Source organism: Carassius gibelio, chromosome A1, assembly GCF_023724105.1.
Source record: "Carassius gibelio isolate Cgi1373 ecotype wild population from Czech Republic chromosome A1, carGib1.2-hapl.c, whole genome shotgun sequence".
NCBI lineage: Eukaryota > Metazoa > Chordata > Actinopteri > Cypriniformes > Cyprinidae > Carassius > Carassius gibelio.
The window spans coordinates 37831158-37856436 of NC_068371.1; the positions used below are offsets into that span (position 1 = coordinate 37831158).

Genomic DNA, 25279 nt, shown 5'->3' on the forward strand with positions numbered 1-25279 from the left:
TTCTGGTGGTACCTAGGATAGCAAAGTCCACTAAAAAGGAGGTAAAACTTTTTTGTATTTGGCTCCCAAATTAACATTCAGGGTTTAGACACACTTTTTCTGTTCAAATCTAGGGTAAAGACAAATCTCTTCAGCCAAGCATTCAAATAATGCATCTCATAATCTTGTACTGCGGTTATAGCTGACGAAAATTGCATAATTTTGCTTGGGTGGAACACCAGCTACACTAATAATGTCTGTATTTGTTTATCTGTTTTTGCCAAGCATTTACCTCCCATGGTAACTAGGATTTACACATGCTTCATTCTGAATCCAGAACACCTGAGAAGAGATGATGCCAACCATTCAGAGGACCTCAGATGATGCCCCTGAAACAACATAAAGTACAGAACTACCCAATTTTGCTATAAGTTTGATTGCATCATATAATATTTGTTGTTAATAGTGTTCATTGTCTGTTGTCTGTGATTACGTCTTTAATTTTCTGTACATTTCTGCGATATGTACGTTAACAGACAGTCATTTCTGATAAGCTACTACTAAATATTATAGAAACTTAATTTTCTGTGAAGTTGCTTTGCAGCAGTTGTATAGTGAAAAGCGCTATACATATAAACTTGTACAACATACTTTGCATATATTATTATGCAAAGTATGTTGGCCACCCAGCTATCAGATGTGACATTTCAGTAAAAAAAAAAAAAATGTTATTGTTTAGTAAAACTCATTGATACCAAATGTGTCTTCATTACTTGTCATGTTGCAATGTAATTAAGAACAAAATAGGCCTCATTAATCATACTATCCTGAATTTGTGATTATATTTTAAATGGCCAGTTTTGACAAATGAGCTTTAAAGTGTTTGCAATGGAAGAATTGTGAAGGATAAAGTTGCATTAAGACTTCATTCAATTCAATTAATAGAAAACCCTTTACTTTTTAAATAAATGTAAATACTTCAATCAATCATGCAATATTGGACGATATGAACTTAATAAATATGTTTATTTGAATACAATAAGATATATTATGATCTTGCAATGTTAACACATACTAGAAGAAAGATAACAGTATAAACAGTCTTTAACCTGCAGAAAAGTGAACAAAAGCATTACATTTAAAATACTGAGGAAATTAACTTTTTTGATTGATTTCTACAACTTTCTGATATATCTCAGTATTATATATAAATACCTTTTTATTTTATCATATTTTAAACTTTATATTGCCATCACCATTATTTTGAGAGTGTGCTACAATACTAAATAAACATAATACACATACTAATACAAAAATATTTTAATTTACAAGTATGATTCGTGCCGTGCACATGCCTTGTATTTCTCGCAACTTGCAATCATTGTTAAGGGATCTATAGGAAAAGTTTTAATATTTTTGCCATAAAAATGAGCCATGTTGCTTGGAGAAGGCTGGATTCAATCTTCAGTCCACTTGAAGCTGTAGTTGTTGCTGCAATTGTAGTTGTAGTTGCAGCCGCAGTCGTAGCTATAACTGAGAGAAAAAGATGAACAATTTAACTTTTTTGTTTTGTTTCATTCAGACAAAATGTACTGTATGTTTTGCTTGTTATTCTTATATACATATAATCAACTAGTGACTAATGTTAAAGAAGGTTAGAAATTCCACAATATCTATTGAGCAAAAGTGCTAGGTGCAGTTGTTGTAATACTTTCAGAACATGTTGCAAGATATGATTTGAAATGCAATCACACTAACCTGAACCATTGACTGAAACTGTTATAGGGATTATTTTCAGTGGATCGACAGATCCTGTTACCACTGCTGTCCAGAGAGCGTTTGCAATGTCTTGAACGGTAGGAAGAGCTTGCGTGGCATTAAAAACTAGTTCTGTATCCGTGATGATTGACCCAGGTCTGGAAAAAAAATCAAAGCATGTCAAATAGGATTCCTTAATATGAGCATATCATATATATATATATATATATATATATATATATATATATATATATATATATATATATATATACACACACACACACACACACACACACACACACACACACACACACACACACACACACACACACACAGTGGGGAAAAGTTTGCACAGTTAAAAAGAAATGAATGGTCTGGGATTTTTATGGTAGGTTTATTTTAACGGATAGACACAGAATATCAACCCATCATGTATTTCAGTGAGAGAAATAAGTTTTTGACCCAGTTCCAACCAGCAAGAATTCTGTCTCTCACAGATTGGTTATGTGCCCTTGTGGAACACAGATTAGTACTGCCACTTTTAAAAGTTGAAAATCTGTGGAGGAAGCTTAAAAACCTTTTTTTGCCAAATTACAGCCAAGAAACCTTAAGGATTTAGAGAGGATCTGTAAAGAGGAGTGGATCAAAATCCCTTCTGAGATGTGTGCAAACCTGGTGATCAACTACAAAAAAACGTCTTACCTCTGTGCTTGCCAACAAGGGTTTCTACACTAAGTACTAAGTCATGTTTTGCTCAGGGATCAAATAATTATTCCTCTCACTGAAATGCGAATCAATTTTTAACCTGTATATATTGTTTCTGGATTTTTTTGGTTGGTATTCTGTTTCTATTAAAATAAACCTAACATAAAAAATTACAGACCCTTCATTTCTTTGTAAGTGAGCAAACTTAGAAAATCAGGAGGGGATCAAATTAATATTTTCCCCACTGTATGTTTGTGTGTGTGTGTGTGCGTGTGTTTGTACTAAAACAATGAACATAAATTCCATATTTACCTGAAACTTAAGACAATTATTCTGATGAAGGAAGGATATTTTGCTTTGAAGATTGGTTCAAGCTGAAACGTATAATAACAGGCAGTCTGTATTTTCATCTGTCATCATATCTTCTATCTGTATCATCTGTAAATCTTGTAAGTTTATTCTAACTCACCAGAGATCTGACAAGATCAGCTCTTGACTTGAAGGCCTGAGAGTTTACATCACTCAGTTCAACTATAAATATGTCAAAAGAGCGAAACACCAGAGATGTTAGATAGACGGGTATAAATTGTGTAGTTGTAGTTGTAGGCACTTTAGTTGTAGATGTCAAGGGTCTTCTTTTTGTCATCAGTGTTGTTGTTGTTGTTGTTGTTGTTGTTGTCATCACTGTCCTTGCTGTTGTTGTTGTTGATGCTGTAGTTGAAGTAGTCATGTTTATAACTGTAATAAAGAAGATGAAAATATTTGATAAAATATGTCAAAAACCTTTTTGTTTGTTTCATTATAGTTTTAATGTACTGTGTTGTTTGTGTGTCATTCTATACACATGAGACTAGTACTATATTATACAGGTGCATTTCAGAAAATTTGAATATCATGGAAAAGTTCTTTATTTTCTGTAATTTAATAAAAAAAAAAGCAAACGTTCTTATATTCTAGATTCATTACACACAAACTGAAATATTTCAAAAGTTTTTTTTAATTCTTATGGTTATCACTTTACAGCTTAGGAAAATTCTCAAAAAATTTGAATATTTTCTCAAAGACCAATCAATAAAAGATTTACAAAACAGAAATGTTCAAGATTGCAATCAATACTTGGTTGGGGCTCCTTTTGCATGAATTAATTCTTCAATATGGCGTGGCATGGAGGCGATCAGCCTGTGGCACTGCTGAGGCATTCTTGAAGCCCAGGTTGCTTGAAAAGTGGCCTTCAGCTCCTCTGTGTTGTATGTCATATGTTACTTATCTTCCTCTTCACAATACCCCATAAATTATCTGTGAGGTTCAGGTCAAGCATGTTGGCTGGCCAATCAAGCTCAGTAATATCATGGTCAGTAAACCAATTGGAAGTGGTTTTGGCACTGTGGGCAGGTACTAAAGTCCTGCTGAAAAATGAAATTCCAAAGTGCTCCAAAATCTCTTGGTAGATGGCTGCACTGACTTTGGACTTGATAAAACACAATGGACTAACACCAGCAGACGTCACGGCATCCCAAATCATCACTGACTTCAGACACTTCATACTGGACCCTGGAATCTGTGCCTCTCCATTGACCTTCTGTGGCTTACCCTCCTTGAGCCCAAGAGGTACCCAGTATTTATACTCAAAATCAAATTAATCAAGCTCAAAATGGAATATTCAAATTTTTTGAGATACTGATTCTTAATTTTTTTTCCCCAAAGATATAAGTCATAACCATCAAAATGGTGTTCAATTAATCTAGGATATAAGAAAGTTTGCTTTTTTAATCCAGTTACAAAAAATAAATACCTTTTCCATGATATTTTAACTTTTTGAGATGCACCTGTAAATTCTGCAAGTCTAATATGGTGTTGTTTGTCCATTTATTGTAATTTGAGGAGGGAGACTTTACTAGCATTGCTCACACTGCTGTGCCTGCTTTTTGGGTCAAGGGGTAGTAGCGATTGCACTCGTGGGGATTGCAGATTAATCTGGTGGAGGGAATGGAGATGGGTGCATCTTCCTTGCACACCAGATCCAGTGCCCGCTGTCTGGGATTGGAAGCCCGTCCTGCAGTGTTCATGCCTGTAATCTAGCAGTTCCGGTCCCACTGCTGCTGAGGCACAGCAGCGATTGAGATCCATGATCGCACATGGATCTATTGGATGGGTTGGAGACAGGTTCACCTTCTCCAACCACATTCACTAGATCTAGATCTTTCTCTCTCTCTCTAGGTTCAGAAGCCCGCGCTGCAGTCTCTTCTCCACCTTGAGTGAGAGCTTGCTGTTTCAACTATCTTTCTTTATAAATAAAAAAGTTACAGTGCTCCGTTGTACAAAATTTGATGCATCCAGCGTGACTGTGCCTCACTGTGCTGATAAAGCCGATGTGAAGGACGATGTTTTATGTCGATGAAAGTACAAACACTATATAATAAATCATATTTTAGCATCCAGATACTTTAATGTCTTTAAAGTGTTGAGAGATTTTTTGTTTGTTTGTTTCTTTAGTAGCCTGTATACATTTGGCCAAAATCTAGAAAAGAAGGAGTTGGCTGTAACTTAAATCAGAGGGTTATTGGCTAACGTTAGCAGATCTCTCTTTTTTATCTTTTCCTTTTTGAGTAAAGAAAATGCTGTACTTTTATTATTATTAGGCAAATTATATGGAAAATATAACAAAAATAACAATATTAACCGGTATTTCTTCCACCCGAACCGATTTCTGAAAGGTAATAATATCAGAGAAACGCAGAAACAGAAACATTAATCAATATCGATTCTGCTCAGAGTGAACCGATTAATTTTTTTTTTTTTCATTTTCAAGCCCAAGAGAACCAGTTATCTGGGTGTGGTGTTGGATTTGACCACTATGCAGGCATGTCTGTCTCCTGCTCGGATCGAGTCGATCCTTACTGCACTCGGGAGAATGAGAGAAGGCCAGTCACTCAATGTCAAGCACAACTGCTGGGTCTGATGGCAGCTGCTTCAAACATGATACCTTTTGGCCTGCTGTACATAAGACACTACAGTGGTGGCTCAAGTCCAAGGGATTCTGCCTGAGGGGAAACCCGTTCCACATGCTCAAAATCATGTGGCTATGCCTTCGTGCCTTAGACATGTGGAGAAATGCTGGGCTTAGACATGCTGGGAGCACCTTGTCACCGCATAATGTTAGCAACGGACACACGAGTAGCTGCTCGGCCCACAGTCTGTGGAGTGGTCACCATCACATCAACTGCCTGGAGATGTTGGCCATGTTTTAAGTATTGAAACACTTACTGTACTCCTCCTAAGAGATCACCATGTGTTGTTGCGCACTGACAACACAGCAGTGGTCTATTATAACAACCACAAAGGAGGTCTGCGTTTGCACCCCTTTTACAGGCTGGTGCACCAGATCCTTGTGTTTTCCCAGGAGAAAATCTTCTCAGTTACCCAGTAACTGGCCAGATGGTACATTACTGGAGTTCCTGCAGGCCCGATTCTCTGCAGGGATGACCCACTCCACCTTAAAGGCCTACATAAGGTCTAATTATGCTAAGCGGTGGATCGGGATTGTATTCCATAGCCTTGAGTCCTCTGATCTCCCCTCTCCTTTGGAGGTCAAGGCTCAGTCCTTCAGAAGTTGGTCTTCAGGATGCTGTGGGATGTCCACCCTGCTTAATTTATCAGTTGCCTACCTGCATTCTGTGCCACTCCTGGTTCATTTTCTCATGCCTTAGCTGTGCTCTTCTACACTAGGCAGGGATTTGTAAGTCTGGCAGCGTGGGCATACTCAATCCAAAAGCATTCTGATGCAGCTCGAGTTCCTGAAGGGGAACGTCTCTAAGGTACGCATGTAACCATGTTTCCCCAAGAGAATGAGAAGCCATACTTCAGTGCCATACTTCAGGCATCCCTGTGATTGCTTACTTCATTTCCCAGAAGCTGACACTGTATCCACCGCACATGCTTTTAAGTGTCCTGGTCATGACTTAAAGGCAAGGGTCACCAAGGATTTATAAGCTTGTACAGAGATGATACTTGGTCTGTGATATCTCTGATAGGCACAGTTTTTCTAAGACTTTCAGAATTTTCATGATGTTTTCTGAAATGCAAGCAAACTTACCTGAACCATTGACTGAAATTGAATAAGGAGTTATATTCAGGGGGTTGACATCTCCTTTTATCACTGCTGTAAAGAGGGTGTCTGAAATCTCTTGAATGGTTGGAATAGATTGTGTGGAGTTGAAAATTAGTTGTGTTTCGGTGATGATTGACCCTGGTCTGGAAAATATAGAAAGAATGTCACATAATATTCCTTAAAGGGTAGCTCCACCCTAAAAGAAAAATGTGTTATTAATCAATTACCCCCATGTTGTTCCAAACTAATAAAAGCTTCTTCATCTTCAGAAAACAATTTAAGATATTTTGGATCAAAACCAGGAGGCTTTGTAACTGTCCCACAGACTGCCTAGTAAAATACACTGTAAAGGTCCAGAAAAGTATGAAAAAGTCAGAATAGTCAACCTGCCATCAATGGTTCAACCGTAACTTTATGAACATTATGAGAAGAAAACAAAAATAACGACTTTATCCAACAATTTGTCTTTTCTGTTTCTGCCCACATTACCGTAGTGGCATTTTGTAGAATATGAGCTGACACAGGCAGCGTAGGCCCTTCTGTTTTCTGTCTTCTGTTGCGGCTGACACAGAAGAGCGTACACAGCCTGTGTCAGCTCATATTCTCCAAAATGGTGCTAGGATGGTGTGGGGAGAGTCAGAGAATACAAATAAAGTTGTTATTTTAGTTTTCTTCACATACAAAAAGTATTCTCATCGCTTTATAACGTTATGGTTGATACACTGATGACAGATGGTCTATTCTGACGATGCTTTTCATCCTTTTCTGGACCTTGACAGTGTATTTTACTTGGCAGTTTATGGGACAGTCACAAATCTCCCGGTTTTCATCCAAAATATCTTAAATTGTATTCCGAAAATTAACACAGATTTGAAATGTTTTTGATGACATGGGGGTAAGTGATTAATGAAAATAAATTTCATTTTGGGGTGGAGTCTTCCTTTAATATGAGCATATTACCAATATAAAATAAGTGTACTGCATCATCTTGTTTGTTTGTTTTTTAAACACATAAAGCACATACATTCCATATTTACCTGAAACGCAAGACAATCACTTCAATAAAGGAAGGATATTTTGCTCTGTAGACTGGTCTAAGCTGTAACATACAATACCAGGCAATCACAACCATGATCATTAGATGTATTAAATATTTATTTATTAATGTTGATGATTTCTATACTTTATGAGGGAGCTGATTGAGATGCACATAAACTGTCATTCATTAATGGTAAACCATTATTACCATTTAAATAATAACAATACCCAAAACAAACCACTGTATATGTCTGGCTTTGGATTAACATGTCTGCTGTCTGTACTCTTAAATACAGGAAAGATATTTTTGTGTGTCACCTGTGAATCTTTTAAGTTTATTTTAACTCACCTGAGATCTGACAAGCTCAGCTCTTGACTTGAAGGCCTGCGAGTTTGAATCATTGAGTTCCACTATAAATATGTCCAAAGAGCGGAACACCAGATCTGTTAGATACACAGGTACAAATTTTGTAGTCGTAGGCGCTATAAATGTAGAGGGTCTTGTTGCATTACTGGTTGAGAGAGTAGTTTTTTTAGTGGTTGATGCAAATGAATGTGTTGATGTTCCAGCTGTGCTACCAGGCATAGTGTTAATGGTAGTTGAATAGGGAGTTGCTGAATTAGAAACAGAACTTTCAGTTTTTAGTGCAGAGAATCCGTTTGTTGTTGATGTTGTTGCGGATGTTTCAATGCTACTAACAGTTGAGCTGTCAGAGATATTTGATGATGGAGAGAATGAAATAAAAGTTGGTGGTGAAGTCATGGTTACTGCTCCACTAGTAGCAGAACCTGGTATGAATGATGTTGTAACTGTTGAAAATTCAGTGGCTGAGGCATGAGAAGATGTTTGTGTTTGTGGCACTGATGTGATAAATATTCCACTGGTTGTGGCTGTTTCAGCAAAAGTTGTTGTGGTAGTTGGCCCTGTTGTTGTATATGTAGGTATTGTGGATGTTATGATTGTACTGACGGCAGAACTTTCAATAGTGGATGAAGAGGGAATCACAGAAGTTCCTGCAGAAGATATTGTTTGAGGTGCTGTTCTTGAAATTCCTGCAGTAGTATTTCCAGAAGCAGTTGATGTCACTGTTGAAGGATGTGTTGTAGTAGCTGTTGATGCTGTGGCTGTACTGACAGTGGTGCTTTCAATAGCTGTTGGAGAAGTACTCACTAAAGGAACTGTAGTAGATGTTGTCTGTGGCACTTTTGTGGAAACTACTGCAGTAGTAGTTCCAGCAGCAGTAGATGTCACTGTTGAAGAATGATTTGTTGTAGCTGTTGGTGTTGTGGCTGCACTCACAGTGGTGGTTTCAATAGTAGTTGAAGAAGCACTCACAACAGATTCTGCAGTAGTTGTTGTCTGTCGTGCTGTTGTGGAAACTACTGCAGTAGTAGTTCTAGCAGGAGTTGATGTCACTGTTGAAAAATGTGTTGTTATAGCTGTTGGTGTTGTGGATGTTTTGGCTACACTGAGAGTGCTGCTTTCAATAGTGGTTGAAGTGGGGATCAAAGAAGTAACTGCAGTAGATGTTGTTTGTGGAGATGTTGTGGAAAATCCTGTAGTTTCAACTACAGGTCTGATTGTGGAAGTGTCTGTTGTAGATTTTTCTGCTATACTAGTGATAGATGTTTTAGCTGCAGTTGTTATGATTGTGGGAGTGTCTGTTGTTGTAGCTGTTTCTGCTACACTAATGGTGGTTGTTTCAGCAGGTGTTGTGACTGTGGAAGTCTCTATTGTTTTTGATGTTTCAGTTGCACTAAAGGTGGAGTTTGCAGGAGGAGATGAGATTGGGAAAGAATCTTTTGTTGTAGATGTTTCTGATGCTCTAGTGGTAGATGTTTCTGCAGAAGTTGTTGTGATTGTGGAGTGCTCTGTTATTGTATATGGTTCTGCTGTGATAATGGTGGATGTTTCAACTGGAGTTGTTGTAATTGTTGAAGTCTCTGTTGTTGTAGATGTTTCTGCTACACTAGTAGTTGATGTTTTAGCAGGAGCTGTTGTGAATGTGGAAGTCTCTGTTTTTGTAGATGTTTCTGCTGCAATAGTGGTAGATGTTTCTGCTGTAGTAGTTGTTGTGATTGTGGAGGGCTCTGTTGTTGTATATGTTTCTGCTGTGATAATGGTGGATGTTTCAACTGGAGTTGTTGTAGATGTTTCTGCTGCACTAGTGGTAGATGTTTCTGCAGTAGTAGTTGCTGTGATTGTGGAAGTCTCTGTTGTTATAGATGTTTCTGCTGCACTGGTGGTGGATGTTTCAGCAGGAGCTGTTGTGATTGTGGAGGGCTCTGTTGTTGTATATGTTTCTGCTGTGATAAAGGTGGATGTTTCAATTGGAGTTGTTGTAATTGTCGAAGTCTCTATTGTTGTAGATGTTTCTGCTGTGATAATGGTGGATGTTTCACCTGGAGTTGTTGTAATTATCGAAGTCTCTATTGTTGTAGATGTTTCTGCTGCAATGGAAGTGGGTGTTTCAACAGGCGTTGTTGTGATTGTGGAAGTCTCTGTTGTTGTAGATTTTTCAGCAGGAGCTGTTGTGATCGTGGAAGTCTCTGTTGTTGTAGATTTTTCAGCAGGAGCTGTTGTGATCGTGGAAGTCTCTGTTGTCATAGATGTTTCTGCAGTAGTTGTTGTTGTGATTGTGGAGGGTTCTGTTGTTGTATATATTTCTGCTGTGATAATGGTGGATGTTTCAACTGGAGTTGTTGTAATTGCAGAAGTCTCTGTTGTTGTAGATGTTTCTGCTGCACTAGTGGTAGATGTTTCTGCAGTAGTAGTTGTTGTGATTGTGGAGGGCTCTGTTGTTGTATATGTTTCTGCTGTGATAATAGTGGATTTTTCAACTGGATTTGTTGTAATTGCAGAAGTCGCTATTGTTGTAGATGTTTCTGCAGTAGTAGTTGTTGTGATTTTGGAGAGCTCTGTTGTTGTAGATGTTTCTGCTGCAATGGAAGTGGATGTTTCAACAGGAGTTGTTGTGATTGTCGAGGGCTCTGTTGTTGTATATATTTCTGCTGTGATAATGGTGGATGTTTCAATTGGAGTTGTTGTAATTGTTGAAGTCTCTATTGTTGTAGATGTTTCTGCTACAATAGTTGTGAATGTTAAAGCAGGAGCTGTTGTGATCATGGAAGTCTCTGTTGTCATAGATGTTTCTGCTGCAATAGTGATAGTTGTTTCTGGAAAAGTTTTTGTAGATATTTCTGCTACACTAGTCATAGATGTTTCTGCAGTAGTTGCTGTGATTGTGGAGGGCTCTGTTGTTGTAGATGTTTCTGCTGTGATAATGGTGGATGTTTCAACTGGAGTTGTTGTAATTGCAGAAGTCTCTGTTGTTGTAGATGTTTTTGCAACACTAGTGATAGATGTTTCTGCAGTAGTTGTTGTAACTGTGGAGAGCTCTGTTGTTGTAGATGTTTCTGCTGCAATGGAAGTGGATGTTTCAAAAGGAGTTGTTGTGATTGTCGAAGTCTCTTTTGTTGTAGATGTTTCTGCTGTGATAATGGTGGATGTTTCACCTGGAGTTGTTGTAATTATCGAAGTCTCTATTGTTGTAGATGTTTCTGCTGCAATGGAAGTGGGTGTTTCAACAGTAGTTGTTGTGATTGTGGAGGGCTCTTTTGTTGTATATGTTTCTGCTGTGATAATGGTGAATGGTTCAACTGGAGTTGTTGTAATTGCAGAAGTCTTTGTTGTTGTAGCTGTTTCTGCAGGAGTTGTTGTGATTGTGGATGGCTCTGTTGTTGTAGCTGTTTCTGCAGGAGTTGTTGTGAATGTGGAAGTTTCTGTTATTGTAGATGTTTCTGCTGTACTAGTGATAGATGTTTCTCCAGAAGTTGTGATTGTGGAGGGCTCTGTTGTAGTAGATGTTTCTGCTGTGATAATGGTGGATGTTTCAACTGGAGTTGTTGTAATTGTCGAAGTCTCTATTGTTGTAGATGTTTCTGCTACAATAGTTGTGGATGTTAAAGCAGGAGCTGTTGTCAATGTGGAAGTCTCTATTGTTTTAGATGTTTCTGCAACACTAGTGATAGTTGTTTCTGCAGGAGTTGTTGTGATTGTGGAGGGCTCTGTTGTTGTAGATGTTTCTGCTTTACTAGTGATAGATGTTTCTGCAGAAGTTGTTGTGATTGTGGAGGGCTCTGTTGTTGTATATGTTTCTGCTGTGATAATGGTTGATGTTTCAACTGGAGTTGTTGTAATTGTGGAAGTCTCTGTTGTTGTAGATGTTTCTGCTGCACTAGTGATAGATGTTTCTGCAGGAATTGTTATGAATGTGGAAGTTTCTGTTGTTGTAGATGTTTCTGCTGTACTAGTGATAGATGTTTCTCCAGAAGTTGTGATTGTGGAGGGCTCTGTTGTTGTAGATGTTTCTGTTGTGATAATGGTGGATGTTTCAACTGGAGTTGTTGTAATTGCAGAAGTCTCTGTTGTTGCAGACGTTTCTGCTGAACTAGTGGTAGATGTTTCTGCAGTAGTAGTTGTTGTGATTGTGGAGGGCTCTGTTGTTTTATATGTTTCTGCTGTGATAATGGTGGATGTTTCAACTGGAGTTGTTGTAATTGCAGAAGTCTCTGTTGTTGTAGATGTTTCTGCTACACTAGTGGTGGATGTTTCTGCTGTAGTTCTTGTAGATGTTTCTGCTGAACTAGTGGTAGATGTTTCTGCAGTAGTAATTGCTGTGATTGTGGAGGGCTCTGTTGTTGTAGATGTTTCTGCTGCAATGGAAATGAATGTTTCAGGAGGAGCTGTTGTGATGATGGAAGTCTCTGTTTTTGTAGATGTTTCTGCTGTACTAGTTGTAGATGTTTCTGCAGGAGTTGTTGTGATTGTGGAGGGCTCTGTTGTTGTAGCTGTTTCTGCAGGAGTTGTTGTGAATGTGGAAGTTTCTGTTGTTGTAGATGTTTCTGCTGTACTAGTGATAGATGTTTCTCCAGAAGTTGTGATTGTGGAGGGCTCTTTTGTAGTAGATGTTTCTGCTGTGATAATGGGGGATGTTTCAACTGGAGTTGTTGTAATTATCGAAGTCTCAATTGTTGTAGATGTTTCTGCTACAATAGTGATAGATGTTTCTGCAGGAGTTGTTGTGATTGTGGAGGGCTCTGTTGTTGTAGACGTTTCTGCTGTAATAGTGATAGATGTTTCTGCAGAAGTTGTTGTGATTGTGGAGGGCTCTGTTGTTGTAGATGTTTCTGCAGAAGTTGTTGTGATTGTGGAAGTCTCTGTTGTCATATATGTTTCTGCTGCACTAGTTGTGAATGTTTCAGAAGAAGTTGTTTTGATCGTGGAAGTTTCTGCTGTTGTAGATGTTTCTGCTGTACTAATGATAGATGTTTCTGGAGTAGTTGTTGTGATTGTGGAGGGCTCTGATGTTGTATATGTTTCTGCTGTGATAATGGTTGATGTTTCAACTGGAGTTGTTGTAATTGTCGAAGTCTCTTTTGTTGTAGATGTTTCTGCAACCCTAGTGGTAGATGTTTCTGCTGTAGTAGTTGTGATTGTGGAGGGCTCTGTTGCTGTAGACGTTTCTGCTGAACTAGTGGTAGATGTTTCTGCAGTAGTAGTTGTTGTGATTGTGGAGGGCTCTGTTGTTTTATATGTTTCTGCTGTGATAATGGTGGATGTTTCAACTGGAGTTGTTGTAATTGTCGAAGTCTCTTTTGTTGTAGATGTTTCTGCTACAATAGTTGTGGATGTTAAAGCAGGAGCTGTTGTCAATGTGGAAGTCTCTATTGTTGTAGATGTTTCTGCAGGAGTTGTTGTGATTGTGGAGATCTCTGTTGTTGTATATGTTTCTGCTGCACTAGTGGTGAATGTTCCAGCAGGAGTTGTTGTGATTGTGGAGGGCTCTGTTGTTTTTGATGTTTCTGCTGTGATAATGGTGGATGTTTCAACCAGAGTCGTTGTAATTATCAAAGTCTCTATTGTTGTAGATGTTTCTGCTACAATAGTTTTGGATGTTTCTGCAGGAGTTGTTGTAATTGTCGAAGTCTCTTTTGTTGTAGATGTTTCTGCTGCAATGGAAGTGGGTGTTTCAACAGGAGCTGTTGTGATTATCGAAGTCTCTGTTGTCATAGATGTTTCTGCTGCACTAGTGGTGGATGTTTCTGCTGTAGTTGTTGTGATCGGTGAAGTTTCTGTTGTTGTATATGTTTCTGCTGCACTAGTTGTAGATGTTTCTGCTGTAGTTGCTGTGATTGTGGAGGGCTCTGTTGTTGTATATGTTTCTGCTGTGATAATGGTGGATGTTTCAACTGGAGTTGTTGTAATTATTGAAGTCTCTATTGTTGTAGATGTTTCTGCTACAATAGTTGTGGATGTTAAAGCAGGAGCTGTTGTCAATGTGGAAGTCTCTATTGTTGTAGATGTTTCTGCAGGAGTTGTTGTGATTGTGGAGGGCTCTGTTGTTGTAGATGTTTCTGCTGTGATAATGGTGGATGTTTCAACTGGAGTTGTTGTGATTATTGAAGTCTCTATTGTTGTAGATGTTTCTGCTGTACTAGTGAGAAATGTTTCTGCAGAAGTTGTTTTGATTTTGGAGGGCTCTGTTGTTTTATATGTTTCTGCTGTGATAATGGTGGATGTTTCAACTGGAGTTGTTGTAATTGTTGAAGTCTCTTTTGTTGTAGATGTTTCTGCTGCAATGGAAGTGGGTGTTTCAACAGGAGCTGTTGTGATTATCGAAGTCTCTGTTGTCATAGATGTTTCTGCTGCTCTAGTGGTGGATGTTTCTGCAGAAGTTGTTGTGATCAGTGAAGTTTCTGTTGTTGTATATATTTCTGCTGTGATAATGGTGGATGTTTCAACTGGAGTTGTTGTAATTGCAGAAGTCTCTGTTGTTGTAGATGTTTCTGCTGCACTAGTGGTAGATGTTTCTGCAGTAGTAGTTGTTGTGATTGTGGAGGGCTCTGTTGTTGTATATGTTTCTGCTGTGATAATAGTGGATTTTTCAACTGGATTTGTTGTAATTGCAGAAGTCTCTATTGTTGTAGATGTTTCTGCAGTAGTAGTTGTTGTGATTTTGGAGAGCTCTGTTGTTGTAGATGTTTCTGCTGCAATGGAAGTGGATGTTTCAACAGGAGTTGTTGTGATTGTGGAAGTCTCTGTTGATGGAGATATTTCTGCTGTACTAGTGATAGATGTTCCTGCAGGAGCTGTTGTGATTGTGGAGGGCTCTGTTGTTATAGATGTTTCTTCTGCTCTTGTGGTGGATGTTTCAGCAGGAGTTGTTGTGATTGTCGAGGGCTCTGTTGTTGTATATATTTCTGCTGTGATAATGGTGGATGTTTCAATTGGAGTTGTTGTAATTGTTGAAGTCTCTATTGTTGTAGATGTTTCTGCTACAATAGTTGTGAATGTTAAAGCAGGAGCTGTTGTGATCATGGAAGTCTCTGTTGTAATAGATGTTTCTGCTGCAATAGTGATAGTTGTTTCTGGAGTAGTTTTTGTAGATATTTCTGCTACACTAGTCATAGATGTTTCTGCAGTAGTTGCTGTGATTGTGGAGGGCTCTGTTGTTGTAGATGTTTCTGCTGTGATAATGGTGGATGTTTCAACTGGAGTTGTTGTAATTGCAGAAGTCTCTGTTGTTGTAGATGTTTTTGCAACACTAGTGATAGATGTTTCTGCAGTAGTTGTTGTAACTGTGGAGAGCTCTGTTGTTGTAGATGTTTCTGCTGCAATGGAAGTGGATGTTTCAAAAGGAGTTGTTGTGATTGTCGAAGTCTCTTTTGTTGTAGATGTTTCTGCTGTGATAATGGTGGATGTTTCACCTGGAGTTGTTGTAATTATCGAAGTCTCTATTGTTGTAGATGTTTCTGCTGCAATGGAAGTGGGTGTTTCAACAGGCGTTGTTGTGATTGTGGAAGTCTCTGTTGTTGTAGATTTTTCAGCAGGAGCTGTTGTGATCGTGGAAGTTTCTGTTGTTGTAGATGTTTCTGCTGTACTAGTGATAGATGTTTCTGCAGAAGTTGCTGTGATTGTGGAGGGCTCTGTTGTTGTAGATGTTTCTGCTGTGATAATGGTGGATATTTCAACTGGAGTTGTTGTAATTGCAGAAGTCTCTATTGTTGTAGATTTTTCTGCTGTACTAGTGATAGATGTTTCTGCAGAAGTTGTTGTGATTGTGGAGGGCTCTGTTGTTGTAGATGTTTCTGCTACACTTGTTGTGAATGTTTCAGCAGAAGTTGTGATCGTGGAAGTTTCTGTTGTTGTAGCTGTTTCTGCTGTACTAGTGATAGATGTTTCTGCAGTAGTTGTTGTGATTGTGGAGGGCTCTGTTGTTGTAGATGTTTCTGCTGCAATGGAAGTGGATGTTTCTGGAGTAGTTGTTGTGATTGTGGAGGGCTCTTTTGTTGTATATGTTTCTGCTGTGATAATGGTGAATGGTTCAACTGGAGTTGTTGTAATTGCAGAAGTCTTTGTTGTTGTAGCTGTTTCTGCAGGAGTTGTTGTGATTGTGGATGGCTCTGTTGTTGTATATGTTTCTGCTGTGATAATGGTGAATGGTTCAACTGGAGTTGTTGTAATTGCAGAAGTCTTTGTTGTTGTAGCTGTTTCTGCAGGAGTTGTTGTGAATGTGGAAGTTTCTGTTATTGTAGATGTTTCTGCTGTACTAGTGATAGATGTTTCTCCAGAAGTTGTGATTGTGGAGGGCTCTGTTGTAGTAGATGTTTCTGCTGTGATAATGGTGGATGTTTCAACTGGAGTTGTTGTAATTGTCGAAGTCTCTATTGTTGTAGATGTTTCTGCTACAATAGTTGTGGATGTTAAAGCAGGAGCTGTTGTCAATGTGGAAGTCTCTATTGTTTTAGATGTTTCTGCAACACTAGTGATAGTTGTTTCTGCAGGAGTTGTTGTGATTGTGGAGGGCTCTGTTGTTGTAGATGTTTCTGCTTTACTAGTGATAGATGTTTCTGCAGAAGTTGTTGTGATTGTGGAGGGCTCTGTTGTTGTATATATTTCTGCTGTGATAATGGTTGATGTTTCAACTGGAGTTGTTGTAATTGTGGAAGTCTCTGTTGTTGTAGATGTTTCTGCTGTACTAGTGATAGATGTTTCTCCAGAAGTTGTGATTGTGGAGGGCTCTGTTGTTGTAGATGTTTCTGTTGTGATAATGGTGGATGTTTCAACTGGAGTTGTTGTAATTGCAGAAGTCTCTGTTGTTGTAGACGTTTCTGCTGAACTAGTGGTAGATGTTTCTGCAGTAGTAGTTGTTGTGATTGTGGAGGGCTCTGTTGTTTTATATGTTTCTGCTGTGATAATGGTGGATGTTTCAACTGGAGTTGTTGTAATTGCAGAAGTCTCTGTTGTTGTAGATGTTTCTGCTACACTAGTGGTGGATGTTTCTGCTGTAGTTCTTGTAGATGTTTCTGCTGAACTAGTGGTAGATGTTTCTGCAGTAGTAATTGCTGTGATTGTGGAGGGCTCTGTTGTTGTAGATGTTTCTGCTGCAATGGAAATGGATGTTTCAGGAGGAGCTGTTGTGATGATGGAAGTCTCTGTTTTTGTAGATGTTTCTGCTGTACTAGTTGTAGATGTTTCTGCAGGAGTTGTTGTGATTGTGGAGGGCTCTGTTGTTGTAGCTGTTTCTGCAGGAGTTGTTGTGAATGTGGAAGTTTCTGTTGTTGTAGATGTTTCTGCTGTACTAGTGATAGATGTTTCTCCAGAAGTTGTGATTGTGGAGGGCTCTTTTGTAGTAGATGTTTCTGCTGTGATAATGGGGGATGTTTCAACTGGAGTTGTTGTAATTATCGAAGTCTCTATTGTTGTAGATGTTTCTGCTACAATAGTGATAGATGTTTCTGCAGGAGTTGTTGTGATTGTGGAGGGCTCTGTTGTTGTAGATGTTTCTGCTGTACTAGTGATAGATGTTTCTGCAGAAGTTGTTGTGATTGTGGAGGGCTCTGTTGTTGTAGACGTTTCTGCTGTAATAGTGATAGATGTTTCTGCAGAAGTTGTTGTGATTGTGGAGGGCTCTGTTGTTGTAGATGTTTCTGCAGAAGTTGTTGTGATTGTGGAAGTCTCTGTTGTCATATATGTTTCTGCTGCACTAGTTGTGAATGTTTCAGAAGAAGTTGTTTTGATCGTGGAAGTTTCTGCTGTTGTAGATGTTTCTGCTGTACTAATGATAGATGTTTCTGGAGTAGTTGTTGTGATTGTGGAGGGCTCTGTTGTTGTATATGTTTCTGCTGTGATAATGGTTGATGTTTCAACTGGAGTTGTTGTAATTGTCGAAGTCTCTTTTGTTGTAGATGTTTCTGCAACCCTAGTGGTAGATGTTTCTGCTGTAGTAGTTGTGATTGTGGAGGGCTCTGTTGCTGTAGACGTTTCTGCTGAACTAGTGGTAGATGTTTCTGCAGTAGTAGTTGTTGTGATTGTGGAGGGCTCTGTTGTTTTATATGTTTCTGCTGTGATAATGGTGGATGTTTCAACTGGAGTTGTTGTAATTGTCGAAGTCTCTATTGTTGTAGATGTTTCTGCTACAATAGTTGTGGATGTTAAAGCAGGAGCTGTTGTCAATGTGGAAGTCTCTATTGTTGTAGATGTTTCTGCAGGAGTTGTTGTGATTGTGGAGATCTCTGTTGTTGTATATGTTTCTTCTGCACTAGTGGTGAATGTTCCAGCAGGAGTTGTTGTGATTGTGGAGGGCTCTGTTGTTTTTGATGTTTCTGCTGTGATAATGGTGGATGTTTCAACCAGAGTCGTTGTAATTATCGAAGTCTCTATTGTTGTAGATGTTTCTGCTACAATAGTTTTGGATGTTTCTGCAGGAGTTGTTGTAATTGTCGAAGTCTCTTTTGTTGTAGATGTTTCTGCTGCAATGGAAGTGGGTGTTTCAACAGGAGCTGTTGTGATTATCGAAGTCTCTGTTGTCATAGATGTTTCTGCTGCACTAGTGGTGGATGTTTCTGCTGTAGTTGTTGTGATCGGTGAAGTTTCTGTTGTTGTATATGTTTCTGCTGCACTAGTGGTAGCTGTTTCTGCTGCACTAGTTGTAGATGTTTCTGCTGTAGTTGCTGTGATTGTGGAGGGCTCTGTTGTTGTATATGTTTCTGCTGTGATAATGGTGGATGTTTCAACTGGAGTTGTTGTAATTATTGAAGTCTCTATTGTTGTAGATGTTTCTGCTACAATAGTTGTGGATGTTAAAGCAGGAGCTGTTGTCAATGTGGAAGTCTCTATTGTTGTAGATGTTTCTGCAGGAGTTGTTGTGATTGTGGAGGGCTCTGTTGTTGTAGATGTTTCTGCTGTGATAATGGTGGATGTTTCAACTGGAGTTGTTGTGATTATTGAAGTCTCTATTGTTGTAGATGTTTCTGCTGTACTAGTGAGAAATGTTTCTGCAGAAGTTGTTTTGATTTTGGAGGGCTCTGTTGTTTTATATGTTTCTGCTGTGATAATGGTGGATGTTTCAACTGGAGTTGTTGTAATTGTTGAAGTCTCTTTTGTTGTAGATGTTTCTGCTGCAATGGAAGTGGGTGTTTCAACAGGAGCTGTTGTGATTATCGAAGTCTCTGTTGTCATAGATGTTTCTGCTGCTCTAGTGGTGGATGTTTCTGCAGAAGTTGTTGTGATCAGTGAAGTTTCTGTTGTTGTATATGTTTCTGCTGTGATAATGGTGGTTGTTTCAACTGGAGTTGTTGTGATTGTGGAGGGCTCTGTTGTTGTAGATGTTTCTGCTGTGATAATGGTTGATGTTTCAACTGGAGTTGTTGTAATTGTGGAAGTCTCTGTTGTTGTAGATGTTTCTGCTGCACTAGTGATAGATGTTTCTGCAGAAGTTGTTGTGATTGTGGAGGGCTCTGTTGTTGTATATGTTTCTGCTGTGATAATGGTTGATGTTTCAACTGGAGTTGTTGTAATTGTGGAAGTCTCTGTTGTTGTAGATGTTTCTGCTGCACTAGTGATAGATGTTTCTGCAGGAATTGTTATGAATGTGGAAGTTTCTGTTGTTGTAGATGTTTCTGCTGTACTAGTGATAGATGTTTCTCCAGAAGTTGTGATTGTGGAGGGCTCTGTTGTTGTAGATGTTTCTGTTGTGATAATGGTGGATGTTTCAACTGGAGTTGTTGTAATTATCGAAGTCTCTATTGTTGTAGATGTTTCTGCTGCAATGGAAATGGATGTTTCAGGAGGAGCTGTTGTGATGATGGAAGTCTCTGTTTTTGTAGATGTTTCTGCTGTACTAGTTGTAGATGTTTCTGCAGGAGTTGTTGTGATTGTGGAGGGCTCTGTTGTTGTAGCTGTTTCTGCAGGAGTTGTTGTGAATGTGGAAGTTTCTGTTGTTGTAGATGTTTCTGCTGTACTAGTGATAGATGTTTCTCCAGAAGTTGTGATTGTGGAGGGCTCTTTTGTAGTAGATGTTTCTGCTGTGATAATGGGGGATGTTTCAACTGGAGTTGTTGTAATTATCGAAGTCTCTATTGTTGTAGATGTTTCTGCTACAATAGTGATAGATGTTTCTGCAGGAGTTGTTGTGATTGTGGAGGGCTCTGTTGTTGTAGATGTTTCTGCTGTACTAGTGATAGATGTTTCTGCAGAAGTTGTTGTGATTGTGGAGGGCTCTGTTGTTGTAGACGTTTCTGCTGTAATAGTGATAGATGTTTCTGCAGAAGTTGTTGTGATTGTGGAGGGCTCTGTTGTTGTAGATGTTTCTGCAGAAGTTGTTGTGATTGTGGAAGTCTCTGTTGTCATATATGTTTCTGCTGCACTAGTTGTGAATGTTTCAGAAGAAGTTGTTTTGATCGTGGAAGTTTCTGCTGTTGTAGATGTTTCTGCTGTACTAATGATAGATGTTTCTGGAGTAGTTGTTGTGATTGTGGAGGGCTCTGTTGTTGTATATGTTTCTGCTGTGATAATGGTTGATGTTTCAACTGGAGTTGTTGTAATTGTCGAAGTCTCTTTTGTTGTAGATGTTTCTGCAACCCTAGTGGTAGATGTTTCTGCTGTAGTAGTTGAGATTGTGGAGGGCTCTGTTGTTGTAGACGTTTCTGCTGAACTAGTGGTAGATGTTTCTGCAGTAGTAGTTGTTGTGATTGTGGAGGGCTCTGTTGTTTTATATGTTTCTGCTGTGATAATGGTGGATGTTTCAACTGGAGTTGTTGTAATTGTCGAAGTCTCTATTGTTGTAGATGTTTCTGCTACAATAGTTGTGGATGTTAAAGCAGGAGCTGTTGTCAATGTGGAAGTCTCTATTGTTGTAGATGTTTCTGCAGGAGTTGTTGTGATTGTGGAGATCTCTGTTGTTGTATATGTTTCTGCTGCACTAGTGGTGAATGTTCCAGCAGGAGTTGTTGTGATTGTGGAGGGCTCTGTTGTTTTTGATGTTTCTGCTGTGATAATGGTGGATGTTTCAACCAGAGTCGTTGTAATTATCGAAGTCTCTATTGTTGTAGATGTTTCTGCTACAATAGTTTTGGATGTTTCTGCAGGAGTTGTTGTAATTGTCGAAGTCTCTTTTGTTGTAGATGTTTCTGCTGCAATGGAAGTGGGTGTTTCAACAGGAGCTGTTGTGATTATCGAAGTCTCTGTTGTCATAGATGTTTCTGCTGCACTAGTGGTGGATGTTTCTGCTGTAGTTGTTGTGATCGGTGAAGTTTCTGTTGTTGTATATGTTTCTGCTGCACTAGTGGTAGCTGTTTCTGCTGCACTAGTTGTAGATGTTTCTGCTGTAGTTGCTGTGATTGTGGAGGGCTCTGTTGTTGTATATGTTTCTGCTGTGATAATGGTGGATGTTTCAACTGGAGTTGTTGTAATTATTGAAGTCTCTATTGTTGTAGATGTTTCTGCTACAATAGTTGTGGATGTTAAAGCAGGAGCTGTTGTCAATGTGGAAGTCTCTATTGTTGTAGATGTTTCTGCAGGAGTTGTTGTGATTGTGGAGGGCTCTGTTGTTGTAGATGTTTCTGCTGTGATAATGGTGGATGTTTCAACTGGAGTTGTTGTGATTATTGAAGTCTCTATTGTTGTAGATGTTTCTGCTGTACTAGTGAGAAATGTTTCTGCAGAAGTTGTTTTGATTTTGGAGGGCTCTGTTGTTTTATATGTTTCTGCTGTGATAATGGTGGATGTTTCAACTGGAGTTGTTGTAATTGTTGAAGTCTCTTTTGTTGTAGATGTTTCTGCTGCAATGGAAGTGGGTGTTTCAACAGGAGCTGTTGTGATTATCGAAGTCTCTGTTGTCATAGATGTTTCTGCTGCTCTAGTGGTGGATGTTTCTGCAGAAGTTGTTGTGATCAGTGAAGTTTCTGTTGTTGTATATGTTTCTGCTGTGATAATGGTGGTTGTTTCAACTGGAGTTGTTGTGATTGTGGAGGGCTCTGTTGTTGTAGATGTTTCTGCTGTGATAATGGTTGATGTTTCAACTGGAGTTGTTGTAATTGTGGAAGTCTCTGTTGTTGTAGATGTTTCTGCTGCACTAGTGATAGATGTTTCTGCAGAAGTTGTTGTGATTGTGGAGGGCTCTGTTGTTGTATATGTTTCTGCTGTGATAATGGTTGATGTTTCAACTGGAGTTGTTGTAATTGTGGAAGTCTCTGTTGTTGTAGATGTTTCTGCTGCACTAGTGATAGATGTTTCTGCAGGAATTGTTATGAATGTGGAAGTTTCTGTTGTTGTAGATGTTTCTGCTGTACTAGTGATAGATGTTTCTCCAGAAGTTGTGATTGTGGAGGGCTCTGTTGTTGTAGATGTTTCTGTTGTGATAATGGTGGATGTTTCAACTGGAGTTGTTGTAATTGCAGAAGTCTCTGTTGTTGCAGACGTTTCTGCTGAACTAGTGGTAGATGTTTCTGCAGTAGTAGTTGTTGTGATTGTGGAGGGCTCTGTTGTTTTATATGTTTCTGCTGTGATAATGGTGGATGTTTCAACTGGAGTTGTTGTAATTGCAGAAGTCTCTGTTGTTGTAGATGTTTCTGCTACACTAGTGGTGGATGTTTCTGCTGTAGTTCTTGTAGATGTTTCTGCTGAACTAGTGGTAGATGTTTCTGCAGTAGTAATTGCTGTGATTGTGGAGGGCTCTGTTGTTGTAGATGTTTCTGCTGCAATGGAAATGGATGTTTCAGGAGGAGCTGTTGTGATGATGGAAGTCTCTGTTTTTGTAGATGTTTCTGCTGTACTAGTTGTAGATGTTTCTGCAGGAGTTGTTGTGATTGTGGAGGGCTCTGTTGTTGTAGCTGTTTCTGCAGGAGTTGTTGTGAATGTGGAAGTTTCTGTTGTTGTAGATGTTTCTGCTGTACTAGTGATAGATGTTTCTCCAGAAGTTGTGATTGTGGAGGGCTCTTTTGTAGTAGATGTTTCTGCTGTGATAATGGGGGATGTTTCAACTGGAGTTGTTGTAATTATCGAAGTCTCTATTGTTGTAGATGTTTCTGCTACAATAGTGATAGATGTTTCTGCAGGAGTTGTTGTGATTGTGGAGGGCTCTGTTGTTGTAGATGTTTCTGCTGTACTAGTGATAGATGTTTCTGCAGAAGTTGTTGTGATTGTGGAGGGCTCTGTTGTTGTAGACGTTTCTGCTGTAATAGTGATAGATGTTTCTGCAGAAGTTGTTGTGATTGTGGAGGGCTCTGTTGTTGTAGATGTTTCTGCAGAAGTTGTTGTGATTGTGGAAGTCTCTGTTGTCATATATGTTTCTGCTGCACTAGTTGTGAATGTTTCAGAAGAAGTTGTTTTGATCGTGGAAGTTTCTGCTGTTGTAGATGTTTCTGCTGTACTAATGATAGATGTTTCTGGAGTAGTTGTTGTGATTGTGGAGGGCTCTGTTGTTGTATATGTTTCTGCTGTGATAATGGTTGATGTTTCAACTGGAGTTGTTGTAATTGTCGAAGTCTCTTTTGTTGTAGATGTTTCTGCAACCCTAGTGGTAGATGTTTCTGCTGTAGTAGTTGAGATTGTGGAGGGCTCTGTTGTTGTAGACGTTTCTGCTGAACTAGTGGTAGATGTTTCTGCAGTAGTAGTTGTTGTGATTGTGGAGGGCTCTGTTGTTTTATATGTTTCTGCTGTGATAATGGTGGATGTTTCAACTGGAGTTGTTGTAATTGTCGAAGTCTCTATTGTTGTAGATGTTTCTGCTACAATAGTTGTGGATGTTAAAGCAGGAGCTGTTGTCAATGTGGAAGTCTCTATTGTTGTAGATGTTTCTGCAGGAGTTGTTGTGATTGTGGAGATCTCTGTTGTTGTATATGTTTCTGCTGCACTAGTGGTGAATGTTCCAGCAGGAGTTGTTGTGATTGTGGAGGGCTCTGTTGTTTTTGATGTTTCTGCTGTGATAATGGTGGATGTTTCAACCAGAGTCGTTGTAATTATCGAAGTCTCTATTGTTGTAGATGTTTCTGCTACAATAGTTTTGGATGTTTCTGCAGGAGTTGTTGTAATTGTCGAAGTCTCTTTTGTTGTAGATGTTTCTGCTGCAATGGAAGTGGGTGTTTCAACAGGAGCTGTTGTGATTATCGAAGTCTCTGTTGTCATAGATGTTTCTGCTGCACTAGTGGTGGATGTTTCTGCTGTAGTTGTTGTGATCGGTGAAGTTTCTGTTGTTGTATATGTTTCTGCTGCACTAGTGGTAGCTGTTTCTGCTGCACTAGTTGTAGATGTTTCTGCTGTAGTTGCTGTGATTGTGGAGGGCTCTGTTGTTGTATATGTTTCTGCTGTGATAATGGTGGATGTTTCAACTGGAGTTGTTGTAATTATTGAAGTCTCTATTGTTGTAGATGTTTCTGCTACAATAGTTGTGGATGTTAAAGCAGGAGCTGTTGTCAATGTGGAAGTCTCTATTGTTGTAGATGTTTCTGCAGGAGTTGTTGTGATTGTGGAGGGCTCTGTTGTTGTAGATGTTTCTGCTGTGATAATGGTGGATGTTTCAACTGGAGTTGTTGTGATTATTGAAGTCTCTATTGTTGTAGATGTTTCTGCTGTACTAGTGAGAAATGTTTCTGCAGAAGTTGTTTTGATTTTGGAGGGCTCTGTTGTTTTATATGTTTCTGCTGTGATAATGGTGGATGTTTCAACTGGAGTTGTTGTAATTGTTGAAGTCTCTTTTGTTGTAGATGTTTCTGCTGCAATGGAAGTGGGTGTTTCAACAGGAGCTGTTGTGATTATCGAAGTCTCTGTTGTCATAGATGTTTCTGCTGCTCTAGTGGTGGATGTTTCTGCAGAAGTTGTTGTGATCAGTGAAGTTTCTGTTGTTGTATATGTTTCTGCTGTGATAATGGTGGTTGTTTCAACTGGAGTTGTTGTGATTGTGGAGGGCTCTGTTGTTGTAGATGTTTCTGCTGTGATAATGGTTGATGTTTCAACTGGAGTTGTTGTAATTGTGGAAGTCTCTGTTGTTGTAGATGTTTCTGCTGCACTAGTGATAGATGTTTCTGCAGAAGTTGTTGTGATTGTGGAGGGCTCTGTTGTTGTATATGTTTCTGCTGTGATAATGGTTGATGTTTCAACTGGAGTTGTTGTAATTGTGGAAGTCTCTGTTGTTGTAGATGTTTCTGCTGCACTAGTGATAGATGTTTCTGCAGGAATTGTTATGAATGTGGAAGTTTCTGTTGTTGTAGATGTTTCTGCTGTACTAGTGATAGATGTTTCTCCAGAAGTTGTGATTGTGGAGGGCTCTGTTGTTGTAGATGTTTCTGTTGTGATAATGGTGGATGTTTCAACTGGAGTTGTTGTAATTGCAGAAGTCTCTGTTGTTGCAG

At 39.0% G+C, this 25279-nt stretch overlaps 2 protein-coding genes across 2 annotated transcripts; both read right to left on the reverse strand.

Annotated features, from left to right (window-relative positions):
- Nucleotides 1-1055: 1055 nt before the first annotated feature.
- On the reverse strand, nt 1056-9516 carry LOC127947318 (mucin-5AC-like). Its single transcript, XM_052544387.1, has 7 exons — nt 7938-9516; nt 7588-7649; nt 6536-6693; nt 2912-3180; nt 2755-2816; nt 1738-1895; nt 1056-1512 (listed from the first exon to the last, which is right to left on the reverse strand). The coding sequence occupies exons 1-7, from the start codon at nt 8349-8351 to the stop codon at nt 1373-1375; spliced, it is 1263 nt and encodes a 420-aa protein (XP_052400347.1). The 5' UTR covers nt 8352-9516; the 3' UTR covers nt 1056-1372.
- On the reverse strand, nt 8569-25268 carry LOC127947240 (integumentary mucin A.1-like; the record flags this gene model as incomplete). Its single annotated transcript, XM_052544606.1, has 6 exons — nt 8569-8718; nt 19509-19568; nt 20298-20387; nt 21006-21094; nt 23786-23900; nt 25044-25268. Coding segments are annotated over 6 exons (729 nt in total), but the record flags the coding sequence as incomplete, so codon positions are not given.
- Between the last annotated feature and the right edge of the window lie 11 nt (nt 25269-25279).